Source organism: Mycteria americana, chromosome 1 (assembly GCF_035582795.1).
Source record: "Mycteria americana isolate JAX WOST 10 ecotype Jacksonville Zoo and Gardens chromosome 1, USCA_MyAme_1.0, whole genome shotgun sequence".
NCBI lineage: Eukaryota > Metazoa > Chordata > Aves > Ciconiiformes > Ciconiidae > Mycteria > Mycteria americana.
Genome location: NC_134365.1, coordinates 44,532,025 through 44,547,189, shown reverse-complemented (window position 1 = coordinate 44,547,189; position 15,165 = coordinate 44,532,025). Strand labels below are relative to the sequence as shown.

Here is a 15,165-nt window from a genome sequence, read left to right as displayed (position 1 = left end):
TTTTATGGAAAACAGGTCTTTTCAACTAAAACCAGATTCATTCTTTGATAAGATTGTAAATTTGGTTGATGAAGGAAACATGCAAAAATTTTTTTTTGCTCTCTTCAAGGTCTACTGCTGTTTTTACAGATGTGGAAGACATTTCTGCTGATAAAGTAAGCAGGTGATACAAGAATGAACATAATGGCAAATAGTAATGCGACAGGTTGGTCAGAGAGAAAGTGCTAAATCAGCTGTAACCAGTCACACAGAGTACATTTTCATACAGCCAAAAGCAAAAATTCTACATCCTAAGACAAAGAACTCAAGACTATTTCTAAGTATCTACTGAATCAGGAAATATATGTTATAAGGCAGTGCCTCCTGCTGAGGATTTAGGGTCATAAGCTACAGACAATGAACCGCTGGTGTAATGCTGTGCAAAACTCTCTATAGTAGAAGTGAGCCAAAGTAGCTGGTGACTTTGCCTGTCTGGCAAAGATACAAAGTATACTGCACACAGTCCTTGTGTACGTATATTTTTTTTAAGATGCTGAAAACTACAAAAGAGGTAAAAAGTCACAACTTTTATTGGAAAAATGGAGAAAAAGCTTGATTGTGAGAAACATAAAAGATGAATTTCTGCACCTTTCTGAAAAGAGGATTGGAAGTGACTTGATTACAGTGCATAAGCACTGTAGAGAAGAGGAAGCATCATGTATTAAATGGCTTGAATCTACTGAAGAAGGGCACAACAAGAATCAATGACTTGGAGTAGAATCCAGTAACATCCTAATAACAAATAAAGTACACATTTTTAACAGAGAGACAGAGTAACTGCTGAAGGTATAACAGATGTGTTATTTTCTCCATCTACTGATGTCTTAAAATCAGTAACTTGCAACCTCTTTGGGTTTGAAGACCCTCTAAGAGTTTTCCAGCAGACGTGCAAAGCTGCCTATAACAAACACTGGTCTACCGTCAGCAGCCTTCTCTTTGTAACCTTTGTCAGTAAGGTCTCATGCAGAATTTTCCAGTGGAATTTCCTCAAAATTCTGATTAGATGATATTAAAATGTGTCACGGGAGACTTGGTTTTGGTGAACTTCCATTAAAAACATGCAGGATAATGCTGAAAGTCAGGATGCCATGAGGAAATCTGAGCTTTTGGAGTTTGCAGTCTATGGTCATGCAGCCAGGACAAAATGCCATGGGCTGAGACTCAGAGGGTTTCTAGCTCCTTGCTCCAAAACCACGCAAGGTCTAACTTTCAAGTTTGTAAGGGGGTTTCCTTGTGCCACCTTCCTCCCAACTTGGCACAGAGGGAACACTACTATCTCCTGGATGCTGCCTGTTTCCTAGATTGAGTTAGATTATAGGAGGTTCTTTAAAATGTTCCTTGAAGATCTAGGAGTCCTCCACATTTAGGGCAGACCACCTTGCCTCATTTAGAAAAATACTCAATTTGATAAGAAATAGTAGTATTTCTAAACAAAACAAAGGTTTTTGAAATGGGAGATTTTTTTGCAGAAAGAAAATTTTAATGTTAGCTAGCCTAGGCTCAATGCAAATAAAATAGATCAGATTTAAAGACCTGTCATCCTCAGTGAGTTGTAAAAGCTCATATAGTGGTGCCTCTGGCAATGAACCCAAGGCTAAAAGTCTAAGGAGCATGTCCCAGTGTTTACACACAAGATATTCACAGCTTTATATGTAGTGATTGTGCTTGAGGCTGAATAACAGCTAGTTTTCATGATAGGGAACTTATAAACAGGGAAGTTTCAGAGCCTTAAATTCTTACATAATGTAACTGGTGTTTGTGCTTGCAGGAACTTATGCCAACTCTAGCACTCTGCAGCTGAAGCCAATATTCTCAAGTCATTCCGGAACATACGATTGTTGCAGCAAACCTAGTGGAGCTTAATTAAAATCTGTTCTCATTTACAATTATCATATATCAGAAAATATTAATTTGGGGATGTTATAATTTTAAACGAAAAGTTGTAACTTCCAATACACTAAATGTGCGTATTTTTCCTTTAGGCTGATGGATAAAACTAAAAGCATACAGTTCTCCATTAAGAAATCAACTAATTGTTTAGTATCACAGACAGACATTCTGAAGAAATAATCCGGTCTTTAAGAGATTTTAAATGATTTAATGATTTAAAAGATATGTAGAAAAGTATGATTCTATATCTAGAAACACATCATAATTTGCTATATCAAATTGCAATGAGACAAATTGGTCCTCATTGTAAAAAAAAGAGGATGGGGAAGCATGCGCATATTTGGATGGCACATGAAGTTACAGGTGGAGTTTTTTGGAGGGCTTTCACATATTGTCATATACAAGTTAATGTTTAAGAGTGATAGAAAAAGAAAATGCAGGGATGAAAATCTACTATGACAAGAAAGAAATAATGGGTTACAGAGATGTAGAATAGAATAGAATATTTCCAATGGAGGGGACCTACAGTGATCATCTAGTCCAACTGCCTGACCACCTCAGGGCTGACCAACAATTAAAGCATGTTATTAAGGGCATTGTCCAAATGCCTCTTAAACACTGACAGGCTTGGGGCATCGACCACCTCTCCAGGAAGCCTGTTCCAGTGTTTGACCACCCTGTCGGTAAAGAGATGCTTCCTAATGTCCAGCCTAAACCTCCCCTGGCGCAGCTTTGAACCATTGCCAAGAGTCCTGTCACTGGATACCAGGGAGAAGAGATCAGCAGCTCCCTCTCCACTTCCCCTCCTCAGGAAGCTGGAGAGAGCAATGAGGTCACCCCTGAGCCTCCTTTTCTCCAAACTAGACAAACCCAAAGTCCTTAGCCGCTCCTCACAGGACATGCCTTCCAGCCCTTTCACCAGCTTTGTTACCCTCCTCTGGATGCATTCAAGGACCTGAACATCCTTCTTAAATTGTGGGGCCCAGAACTGCACACAGCACTCAAGGTGAGGCCGCACCAACGCTGAATACAGCAGGTTAATCACCTCTTTTGACTGGCTGGTTATGCTGTGTTTGATGCAACCCAGGAGGTAGTTTGCCCTCTTGTGCTGTGGAAGAACCGCAGCTCTTACGTTGTGTCACAGAGTTGTAATAGTTGTACCTATTTTCTGTACAATAAGTACAAGAAAAAAAATTAGAGTAATCAAAATTAATTCAAATGACCCACATCTCCTAGAAAACGTGCCTGCTCTAAAACATCACAGAAAATTAATGTTCGGCCTGACTGATTAATGTGAAAGTCTGAATGAATAAAAACACTTTCAGCATAATCCGCTGCTATCTAATTCTGGGCTGGGCATTAACAGACAGGGGATGTCAGCTGCAGACCTCAGGGCACTCACATGAAAATGAGCTGCTGCCAGTTTTGGAGCCTGAGCTCCACTCACCAACAGAGATCCTCCTGTTAATTTTCACAGTTACTGAAGAAGATATGGAAAATCAAAGGTAAAAAATAACTGGATTCCAGACAACCCAGTAGCTCTGAAGATTACCAGAAGCAATTTAAGTAGCACCTAAAATTGGTTAAGGATCTAATGGGAAGTTCAGGCGCCGTCTGCTCACTGCCATCCATACCACTGAGAAGCTGCAGTGCCATGTTCTATGCCGGTGGCATCAAAAGCAAGTTATAAACTCCACATAATTGTAATGGTCTAGGGAATGACTTAGGTTAGAATTTTATGGCAAGGTCTCTATCTAAGAAGAAGAGATTTGAACTCAAGGTCAGTCACAAGTGGAAAAAGGCACTAGAGAAGTGTTCCCAAATTTAGTTGCCATTATCAATGACAGTGGAAGTAGCAGTAGCTCCTAATTCTGTTCTGTTGTACACAAATGCATCCAGCAGATCAAGCAGCAATAACATACCACTTTGAACTCTTTTTCTCACTGCTAGTTTGGAAACTCCTTGCCTTTGGCACTATTTCTATAATTGTAATTGCAGACATAATGCTCAAGGAAAAAGTCTTGGCCTCCATGTCACTGGATTCAGTTTCAGGTATTTCTCTTCAGCTAGTGCTTGGTCAGCAAGAAGCACATACAGACAACATCTGGGTTCAAAAAGGAGATCAGAAATGAATTTCATCTGCGCACTGACGACTGTAGCTCAAAGTGAGTTGTGTTCTGCTTTAAGCAGACAGCAGGAGTAGTAATTCTGTGGCACTGACCATACTCAAGCCCTCCACAGGAAAAAGTCCTACTCTGGAAACTCTGTCAGTGGGGAGGACAGAACAACTACTGTACTGCTCCATCCATCTAGCGAATGAGCCAGCCAGGCAGCCATCTGAAACAAAAAGTCCCAGTTAATGCAATTAAAGGCCGCTCACAAAACTATTGAAGTCTGCACAAAAGCTTCCATCACAGAAGATGTATTTCTGCCCCATACTCAGGTCTACATCTTACTTGCACACATATACACAGAGTGAAAATATGTTGAGAAGTGAGGAGGTGGAGTGATTCACAGAAGTTTGATCTCTGGTCAACATAGATACTAAAAAAACTGGTCAACATAGATACTTTAGACTGTGGAGGCTAAAAAGTGAAGCTTAATAATTAACTGACTCAACTCGTGTACAGAATGATGGTAGTTAAAAAAAGAAAAAAAACCTTAAGAGAATAAGAAACTGAGAGATCAGTCAGCATTTTATGATTTTGTGGTTAGTGCTGTGAAAGTCTGGACAGAGAGAGAGAAGAAATTGTTTGATCTTTAGAGAGTGGTATCATTCTTGGAGTAGAATTCCTCACTATTAGAATTCTAGATGACAGAGAGGTTAAAAAAAATGTAATTGTATAGCACCAACATTATAAATGTTCATGCTCAGATAAGGTACAGAAAAGCATTTACTCCTATCTTGTTAAACTCTTTAAATCTTATGTATGACGTAGAGTTACCTATGAACACCCAATAATGATAATATTTGCTGTGATTTGTGTGATTGAAAGTGAAAGACTAGCCATAATCAGTCCGTCAAAAAGAACGGTGTGTATGTCGTAGACTGCAAGATCTTAAAAACTGGAAACGTCAGTTCTCCATTAACCTACAAGGGAAGAATGCATAAAATGCAGAAACAGAGATATTCTATGAAAAGGGCTTTTTCTGCAAGTGATTATTTTGTACAACAGCATCCTGCCAAGACTGAATTAGACATGAACAAGAGAAAAAGGCTACGCTATTCCAAAGGTTTTTAGAATCTAATTTAAATCATCATGTCCTGAGTGTTTCTCTAGTTATGATAATAACAATCACAGAGTAAGCTGCAGAAGGCCATGGAAAAGACAGAGGAAAGAAGTACAGGGTTGATTGCACTAAAACCACCCAGCTGCATCACCTGTAACATACCAACAGCACATCAGCCAATGTGAGGAATTTCTTTGGCCTTTGGTGGAAGGCTGAGTTTTATGATACAATCGAACAGGTAACTGTAGGAACGAGTTATCGCTGTCTGTCATCTATTTAGCCTAGAAATAAGACCTGGTAATACATCCTAAATTCATGTACTCTACCTCTGAAAAATATTAGCATAAAACCAGTAAAAGCTTAATACCACAAAACTGAAAATACAGTATTATGTTCTAGATTCTAACTGTGATTTCTCTAAAATAAGGGCATTGGTGCTAATTCCTGTCACAGGTACAATGCAAAGTGCTTCAAATGCCAGTTAAGCTCGTTATTGAACTAAACTGAAACACAACAGGCTCTGAAAAGAGGTTAAATGGTTACTATGGTAATCCCTGACATGGTCTAAATTGGTGTTTAAGAGCTGACAGAGGAAAAAAATGAAGAAAATGACTAATCCATTTCTTTCTCAGACCACTGTTCCTAAATCTTTGTCTTTAACCTTTTCAAAAATACATCTTTCTCTGATGCTTCTGGAAACCAAGATCTTTCACTTCTATGTGGAGCGGGCACAACAAAGCGAGGAGACCGGAGTGGCATACTACGCTTCAACCTTTTAGTGGAAAAGCTGTTGTCTTCTTTCTGAGAGCTGCTCTTTCCTTGTGACTGTTAAAATGCTGGTCTCTGTTCTGAAGGTCCTTCTAATGACACTTATGATGGAGTATTTTGATACAGCCATCTTACAGCTTCCCTTAGCTCCTGATCCTGGTTTGTAACAGCAATCAGATAACGATTTTTGTCACTGTCGGTTTGCAAAGGGAGGGGAGAAAGGGAAATAAGGTATTACCCTGGACTACTGCAAAGCTTCTGCCTAGAATTCCAATGAGAAAGGCAATTTCTGCCTCTGGATAATGCATACTGATCCTGGTAGTCGGAAAAATAAGTAAGTACATAAAAGTCTGGGTGGAGAACAATGCAGGAAAATTTCATATATAGCATGTTCTGTGGTCCTTTCATACCAACCAGGTGATTCTGCAGATGCATTTGCAATCCCTCCCAGATTACAGAGCTTTATAACTGGGAGTACTCTGCGATTATGGCTGAATTCCCTGGAATTGCTTCTGCAGCTTCCATCCAAAAGATCTCCTCATAGCAGAGCTTTAGTGCCTTCCTCTTGGAATATACTTCAACCCATGCTAATGACTGATACATCAGCGAGCTGAATGAAATCACCTGCAGGTACATGGAGAATACTTCCAGCATCTAAGTGATATAAATTCTGCTTAAGCCTTTTAAAGAAGAACTCTAAGATGATTTTGATCCCTCTCAGCATCTTTCTCAAAAGCCTATGAAAACATGATTCAGCACATTGCTTTCCAAATGCCACTGTATATTTAACATCCAAGTCCAGTGCTTTTGAACTCCTTGGCTGGTCTGGTCTCTCTCCTCTATTAAGCATTTTAAAATATCCTATACTTGAGCAATAAAACCCCACACAATAACTTTAAGAGGCAGAGATGGGGAATTGTCCATTATTCCTTCCTTGTAACTTTCTACAAGGTCTTTAGGAATATACCTTGTCTAGAATCAACATTAATATAAATATTGTTATTTTGCATATGGATCATGAGATTCTTAGCACCAAGTGTAGGATCTACTTTGTCAGCATAGTTTAACCTCAAGATGCCCTTCCACACTTGAAAGTCAACCGGTAATAAGTATGTTTTTGACAAATAAGCAATACAAGTTTTTCTGATCCTCAGAAGGAATACTGTTCAGAAACAGAAGGGCCCCAGCAGAGCCTGAATTTATCACAGAACTTCTCCTTCTTGTCTACTGTCCTCTGTATTTGAATTTAATATCTGTAAAGCCAGACAGTCTGAGATGAATCAAGACACGTTCCCTTTTGATTTCAAGTAAGCCAATTACATTCTTTTTGTTATAACACAAGAAAGCCTCTGACCTCCTAAGGTAGGTGTCTTTTCCAGAGAGTGAGTTAAGAAAAAGAATACTCAACAAAGGTATATAGTGGGATTGTCAGCATTTTGAGTATGAAAGGTAAAAAAAGAAATGCATAATTCTAATACCCTGAAACAGTACTGAAACTGCTCTACTTGAGTGATATGGTTTTACCTTTAAAATCACAACAGTTCAACATCTTCAATTTCAAGCTGAAAAACAACTAATTAACTGCTGAAGAATTTCAAATCAGGCTTGCTTATTCTCAAACTTAAGCCATCTCCCTCATATTAAGAACCTCTGTTTTGTTCCCTGTCTCACTATCAAATTCATTTCCTCTGCAGGACAGCTGTTGCACTTATGTTCAACATTGTGTACTTAGGTGAACACATGTTCAGCATTGTGCATTTACTGTATGTAACTCTGCCACAAAATTTGAAAATTAAAAAACCCCTTAGATTTAACATTTCAAAGTTTTAATTGGGTACAAGATGAAGTGAACTCGAGAAAACTTGAACACCATGCAGAAAACATAGTGATCCAATATAATATACAGCTAAATAAAGGAGATCTCACATTTTAAAATGTCTGACACTCTGACAGCATCTCCACAGGGATAATGATACTTTCTTTTGCAAAGCACTGTGCTATCTGCAAAGCTGTATAAGAACTAAGTGTTGTTATTAGAGATGGGAAAGGCCTATTAGATCATCTGTCCATCTCTGATATAATAGAAAATGACCGTGATTTGCTGCTGTGATTTGACAGTGACATTTGTAAAAATGTCCTTTCCTCTTAACTCTCTGCAAGTTTCAGTGCTGAGGATTCAATAAGCTAGACAGCTTACTAACTTTGTCACTCTCCAACTTCTATGAAGCATACTGAGGTATTAAATATACTCATTTCAGGCCCACTTTTCCATCTCCTTCCTTCAACTTTTGGTTTTTGAAGAAGAAGGAAAGAACAATCTGCATGAATAGCGCACATGTCAAGCTTCACAGAACTAGTCTTTCACTCCCCAGCTGCAGACTGCTTGCATCTCACCCATCTGCAAGGCAGTATTGTAGCATCTCTCCTGCTTGGGATCATGTAGGAGAGAAGCTGTTGTCTGTCTTGCTGATGTTTTCCAGCAGATTTCTATCCAAAATATACCTATCACAACCCACTGTGCTACGAGCATGCATCCATCATGTAACCTATCCATGCTGGATGCCTGATCAGATAATGATCGGAGTCTTATCTGATGATAGTCGTAAGAGGTCTGCAGAACACTTGGTGGTGGATACAGGCAGGTCGAAGATCCTTGGATGAAGGCTCTGCTCTCCACTGCTTTCAAGGGAAAGAATTGTTTCTGCTCTTCCTTATATTCCCTAAAGTTTCTTGGAATGTTTGCTAGAACAGGTTTTCAGCTTAAGTGCCAATATAACAAAGTGTCTGGAGGGAAATCAGTTGAAGTATGCAGAAGATGACTCTCAGTATGATTCACACTGCTGTGAGCAAAGAAGAGGTCTGTCTGCCCTTCTGTACTGGAGTGATAACAGATATTGGATGCAGTGTGTACTCAGATAAAGTTAATGGCAGTGACATCTGGTAGATGACACAGAGGAGTAAACTCCTATCATCTGTTTTTTAACACTCTGTGCCCAAACCATTATATGTCAGACTTGGTAAAAGTGAATAATCTTTCAGTATCTACCACTCTCCCCTCCCATGCTCTCAGTCATATGAGACTGAAGGACTGCTAGATAAATCACCTCCATGTATTCACAAGGACAGCAGAGCTAAAAGCAGCCAGGGAAAAAGGATTCAAGGTATGCAGCTCATTAGTAGTGGCCTCCCCAACATTTAGCAGTCATTGTACAGACTCATACATTCCCAAAGCCCTCTCACAGTCATAACAAATGCTTACATAAAGCCTTGTAGCTTCAAAGTGCTTCACCAACATAAATATATTAATAAGACCTTTCCCAGAAGAGAATGCAGTGTCAGAGAGATGCCATTCAAATGGCTGGGCCGTGAGAGGTAGAGCTTCAAATATTTCATTAAACCTTCATCCTCTGCCATCAATTTCAAGCCCATTTAGAAAAAAGGATGGAAAGTACAGTGGAGCTTTATGAGCAAAAAGAAGAGTAACCGCTCGTAAAATGATTTTGCCCTCTATGATTGCAGTGTTAATTAAATTGTATATTCTGTGATGTGCATCAACTGAATTCTACATAAAGTGAAATAAAATAAGATTTTTATACTCAGTTCAACTGATGCCACCTAGATGGTTCTTTCAAAGTGAGTGGTGACAATTGCCACTGATGTGCTTTGGTATGCATCTTGTTTTGGGGTCATAATGAAAACATTAAGGATAGTTTGGCATCTGATACTTAATTGCAAACGTATATAGAAATCTAGTTAGTGCTAGGTTGTTAAGAACTGACAAACTTACCTAAGTGCTGTAGGGGCAAAAAAGGAAATAAAACATGTAATTCTTCAAATATTGCAGATTACATACAGATGTGCTTTTCAGGGACAAATTAATTACACAATTACAACATGTTGAATAGTCTATAAGAGATTTTTTTGTAGTAATAGCATTACATTGGTCATACATTTTTGTTTTGAATCGGCTTGAATTAAAACCCAAGTTTTAGGTTTTAATTCAAACCGATTCAAAACAAAAATGTATGACAATTGAATTGAAACCTACATTTTAGGTTTTAGTTCCATTTTTATCATGTTTTCTTAAAATTAGTAAGCCAGACTGCCACATCATGTTCATGATCGCTACTAAGATACAAGCATGTGTCTGTTGCCACACATCTGGCCTAGGTAAATCACACCAGACTTTATGTGCGCAGTACTGTTATTTGCTAATTCTGAAGCCAGGGTACTTCTTGGTCGCAGCTATATCTGCTGTGAATTCTGCAATGTCTGCTGTGTCAGCTGATAACAGTTTATGGCAACAGGACCTCTCCCATCCCTCTCGGTCCCCTATTTATTATCACATAAAATGTACTAGAATTTGTTTGGCATCTTTGCTGCAGAGCAGGGGCGAGAATATCGAAGATGGTGAGGTACTTGGCAGTAGTCAAATATGGAAATATGAATGACATTTCGTGTGAAACACAGCTCCCAAACCACTGACAGATGTAACTCTCTTGGTTCTTGGTAGAGATTTCTTTTCCAAATTGGGCTAAGCAATTCTTTGAATCAGGCTCAACATATATATGACAGAAGTAGAGGTTCCATAACAGAGCAAAAATAATTGAAGACCTTTTGGATTAAATATACTAATATACTTGGCTTACCTACATGTTGAGTAACTGGTTTCTGTGGGGTCACTTTTTATTTGTACAGTGAGCTCAGGAGCTGTTGCAGAAAAGCTGCAACTAGTATATAGAAAACTAAGATTAATGTTTTGATATTTTCCCATATTTACTGGATACCTTGCATGCTTATGGGCATAGAGATGCCAAAATGAAACAGGAGACCTCCTATATTATGAAAAAATATTTAGGGAGTTGGTGTAAGCACAGTTTTTCATGATATTTTCATAGGATCATATTGCCTAGCTCCTTATAAATAAAAAAGCCATGCATTGGTAGCAACTTCAAAAAAGCCCTATCAAAACACTTTACAAAAATGACAATGTTTTTTTCTGCATATATAGTACCTGAAATTTGAAGAAAGCTGAGGGCCGAGGCTCAAATGGGAACTAAGAAAAGCTAGTTTCTTCTAGCTAACATGACTCTCATGCAAATATTTTTGTACAGACAAATGACAAACACATGTAAAAATACAGATCTGTCTGTTCACTTGGGCTCTGAAAGCACAAATAAGGTACGGCCTAGATTTCGTCTCTACTGCAAACTATTCAAAGCTCCTGTAATACTCTCCTAATATCCAAATACTTTAGGAATTATTTATTTTAATTACTTCCTCCTGTTTTAATAAAAAGTTCTTTCCAAGTCAGAATGCATTTTTTGAAGTAGCTCACACTGTTCAATATGTATTTCAAGCAACGTTATCATCATTTTGTATTAGTAGGATATGAACTTTACGAAGCAACCAAGCGACTGAGTCAGGTCTTACTGTGGACGTCAGCTAGAAAACTCAAGAGGCAATGTTCTATGCCACAAGACAGATGAAACCCCACACAAATCTATACCATGTCACCTGTCAGCTGCACATAGGGATATTGTTTATGTTTTAAAAGCTTAAATTTATACTAAAAAGGTAAAGTTTCAATTCCTCTTTGTGTAGTATTTGGCTTATTTTATGTATTTTGAAACAGAAAAACATGAAACACTTTGATATCACACACAACAGTGTGGTAAAACTCCAATTTGATACTTAATAAAGTTTAGAAGGATTAATACACTCTGATTTCACATTTCTAGCTTTCCGGCATGCTGAGGCCTTAAAGGAACAGGGCCCTTGAACTGCAAACTTCCTTTTTCTCTTTTTTTCATTTTCATCTTTAGCTCTAAGAGTGGAAGAAAAATGCCCCATAAAGCATGGGTACCAATGTCACATGCAATAAGAGAGCCCTGCAAATGCTGTCACTATGACATGATGCCATGCAGAATAGTCTCAATGTAGCAGTGGCTTTCATATCAATAAGCAGTAGAAGAAAGCCATCTGAAAATAACAGTCTTTAAAAACAAACACTCAAAAAAGCAAGACCGAAATCTACCATTTTTGAAAATCTGAGAAGGCTGCATGGCTCAGCATCTGCTGAATTTTTCACAACTTGTAGTATAAATCCAATATTCAGGTTTTCGTCACTTGTATTAAAAGAAAGATTTCATCCAGAGATCGTCCCTTTAATTACAGAAACTAAGGTTCGAATCCAAAGCAGCTTATTAGCTAAATTAGACAACGAGCAACTCAGACTCAATTCCTTCTTCTCCCACCAGAGAATTGAAGCACGCTGTGCACTCTGACTATTATGAGTGGGCAGATATTATCTAGCAATCAAAAGGAAAAGTAATGTAAAACTGAGTACAAAATGGTCTTATAATAAGCAAAAAGGTGGATGTGCCAGTATGAACAACCTCACAGGATGCACAATTTAGTGATGAAATATTTCCAAAAAGTGTCTTGTGTACATGTAGCACTATACCGACTAAATAATGAGCCCACAGAATGTTGGCACAGAGAGGAAAATAAAAAAGATGATTAATATTTGAGTGAGATGCCATTCCAAGGTCTTTGTCAAATGCATAATTCTAATCAATGGATATGATTGCATAGCAGCTCAATAAAACCATAAGGTATTTCAATGAAAACCTACCATTATCTTCATGCACAATAAGATGCCTTGAGATGCAAACATTGAGAATGATTAGGGCCACAAAGAAGCCTAAATGCACACTGCTCTTATAATTCAAATGCAAATTCTATGTACCCAAACTGCATCAATTCAAGAAGAAGTCAAACTCATGAAAACTTTCTTAATATGTTGCATAAAGTATCACAAAGATTGAAAATAGGATTAGCAAAGGAGAATGTACCATTCAATGAGTATTGGAAAAGATGCTTATCAAAAATTTATCAGGTGAAGTAAGTCTGAGAAATGCTGATAACAGATGGGAGCTGTCTCGGCAAAAAAAAAGGTTGCTAGTTTGACTGTTTCTCTAGCTGAGGATAAAAGTGTCCGGGGGGGGGGGGGGGGGAAGTCTGGTTTTTCTTACCTCTTCCTTCTCTGCACTTTGCAAGTCCCTCCACTCCTCAGTGACGTGACCGAAGTCCACTGTGTTCATCGCAACCTTATATTCCCCAATGATATCATGTTTGGAGAAACGATCAAAGTCATAAACTGCCATCACTAAAGTTTTTCCACCCAGCTCGGAGTATGGCACCTGCAAAGAAGAGAAAATGACAAACTCCGTATCTGAGACAATAAAGATCAGTCCACTACAATGCAAATCTATTTCTTTGGTTTATCAGCTGTCATCTCAGGTAAATTGAACTGCAGAGAAAATTATGAGGTGTATTTGTTTCAGAGTCACCAGACGCAGTATTTTTTGAGACCAGGCTCTGGCACTCGATAGAACAATGTGGCAGCTCACTCATCACTCCACGGGTTTTTCTCATTCTACTTCAAATCATTTTGTGGGTGATGAAACTGAAACAGGAAGCCCAATTATTTGCACTGAAGACACATGAACTTTTCACACAATCGTGTCTTTCCCTCAATAAATCAACTGTCATCACTCAGAAATAGGTAGCTCCGAGACTGACGAAAAAACCAGAACCGGCTTACTCTATCTGACACAAAGTAATTAGACACTAAATAGTTCTCTTACAGTACCACTACCTATTACTTACCAAGGCATATTTGTCATTATTATACCTTTCACACTGTAGACACTAAGGTACTTTCTAAGTCACAGTGTACAGCTAGAAATTGTGGTGGCAGAAGGCCAAGTTCTGACTAGTTCTCCAGCTGTTCTGATGTGTTTTGGACAGATGCTGTGGGTTAGGCTGCTTATGAGTCACATTTTTAATATTCAGATGAAGATGTGCATTTCAGGTAAGCTACACTTGAGTGGCTATCTGGAGAGGTCTGATTTAGGAATTGTTTAGATTTACACTGAACACTTGGTCAAGCTGAATATATTCTGCAAGTATAAATGGTTTCCATGGGCTTCAGTAAATATTTCTCTATTAATTGTCTATATAAAAAGAGAAATGGAAGCATGGCATTATCATTGGCCTTGTTAACCGCTGTATGTTCTGGTCTGTTTAAACCCTAGGACTGTTGTCTTTTGTTACTGTTTGGCTTCCACTTGCTTTTTAAAATACCTACTAATAACATGAGTAGTTTTTCTTTTTCATAACATGTTACATAATGTTTAAAAGAAGCTCCAGCTCCAGCCGCCATTACTGAGTACAATAGTTCCAGTGGGTACAAGGTTATGTATTGTAGCAAATCCTATAGCAAAATCTATTTTGATTCTGTAAATTATCTGTAGCTTCTAAAAAGCTATAGAAGGCAAATGTATGTGGAAGACAAAATTCCAAATAATTTCACTTTTATTTTTATGCAGCCTCAAAAACAGGAGAAGAGAAATGTTCTTAAGTTTCTTTCCCCATCCGTTTACAATACCACTTAATGGATCCTGGTGATTTGGAATGCATGAGAAGACTACATTTATCATTATTTACATTTTTTATCATTAACTTGACCTCAGTAAAGCTTATTTTAGCTACTTTCCTTTTTAAAGAAGATCTAGTGGCAGTACTTCCTCCATTCATTACCTCTAAAGCAGCCTCAGCCTACAGCTTTTTTCAGGACAACGAAGGATGTCCTTAGCAAAAGTCCTTAGTGAAGGATTGCTCCCTTTCCCTGCTTTCTGCTCTGCTCAGAGATACTCAGCCTCTTGACTTAATGCAGGCGAGACCTTGGTAGAAGGACATGTATAGGAGTGTTTTTCTGGCACAGACATGTCACTCCTCCAGAGAGGAACCCTCATCCCACTTCGGGCCTGGGGAGGAACACCTCTCTCTGCCAGACTGCTGTAGTCCAGCTAGGATTTCTCAGTTTCCTTTTGGCAGCACGGTGCGGGTATACAGTTCAGACAGCTGGAGCCTGAGGAACACCTGCACCCTGGAACCATGAAGGTCTGGGAAACAAAAATGAAAAGGGAACTAACATAGGGAGCCACCCAAAGAAGAGAAGGAATGAGGTCCCAGGCTCAAGATGCAATACAGCAGAAACGTAACCCATCTCATCCCTGTTAGCCCTTCTCCGGGAGGAAGACAGGCAGCTCACAGCTGTGCCCTGGGAGAAGGTAACAAAATGGGCCTGGGCTGCTTGGTGGGCAGCTCTGCCAAAGAGAGACATGGGAAAGATGCCACCAGAAGCTGTGCGCCACCTGAAGCGGGTCA

The 15,165-nt window shown here is 38.8% G+C and overlaps 1 protein-coding gene across 15 annotated transcripts in view; it reads right to left on the bottom strand.

Annotated features, from left to right (window-relative positions):
* Positions 1-15,165, bottom strand: part of SYT1 (synaptotagmin 1) — a 360,596-nt gene that overhangs the window by 65,960 nt on the left and 279,471 nt on the right. For all 15 annotated transcript variants that reach the window (XM_075496130.1, XM_075496083.1, XM_075496101.1 and 12 more), the window contains one exon: positions 12,966-13,133. In XM_075496130.1, coding sequence (XP_075352245.1) covers positions 12,966-13,133 — 168 coding nt within the window. The remainder of the gene's footprint in view (positions 1-12,965; positions 13,134-15,165) is intronic.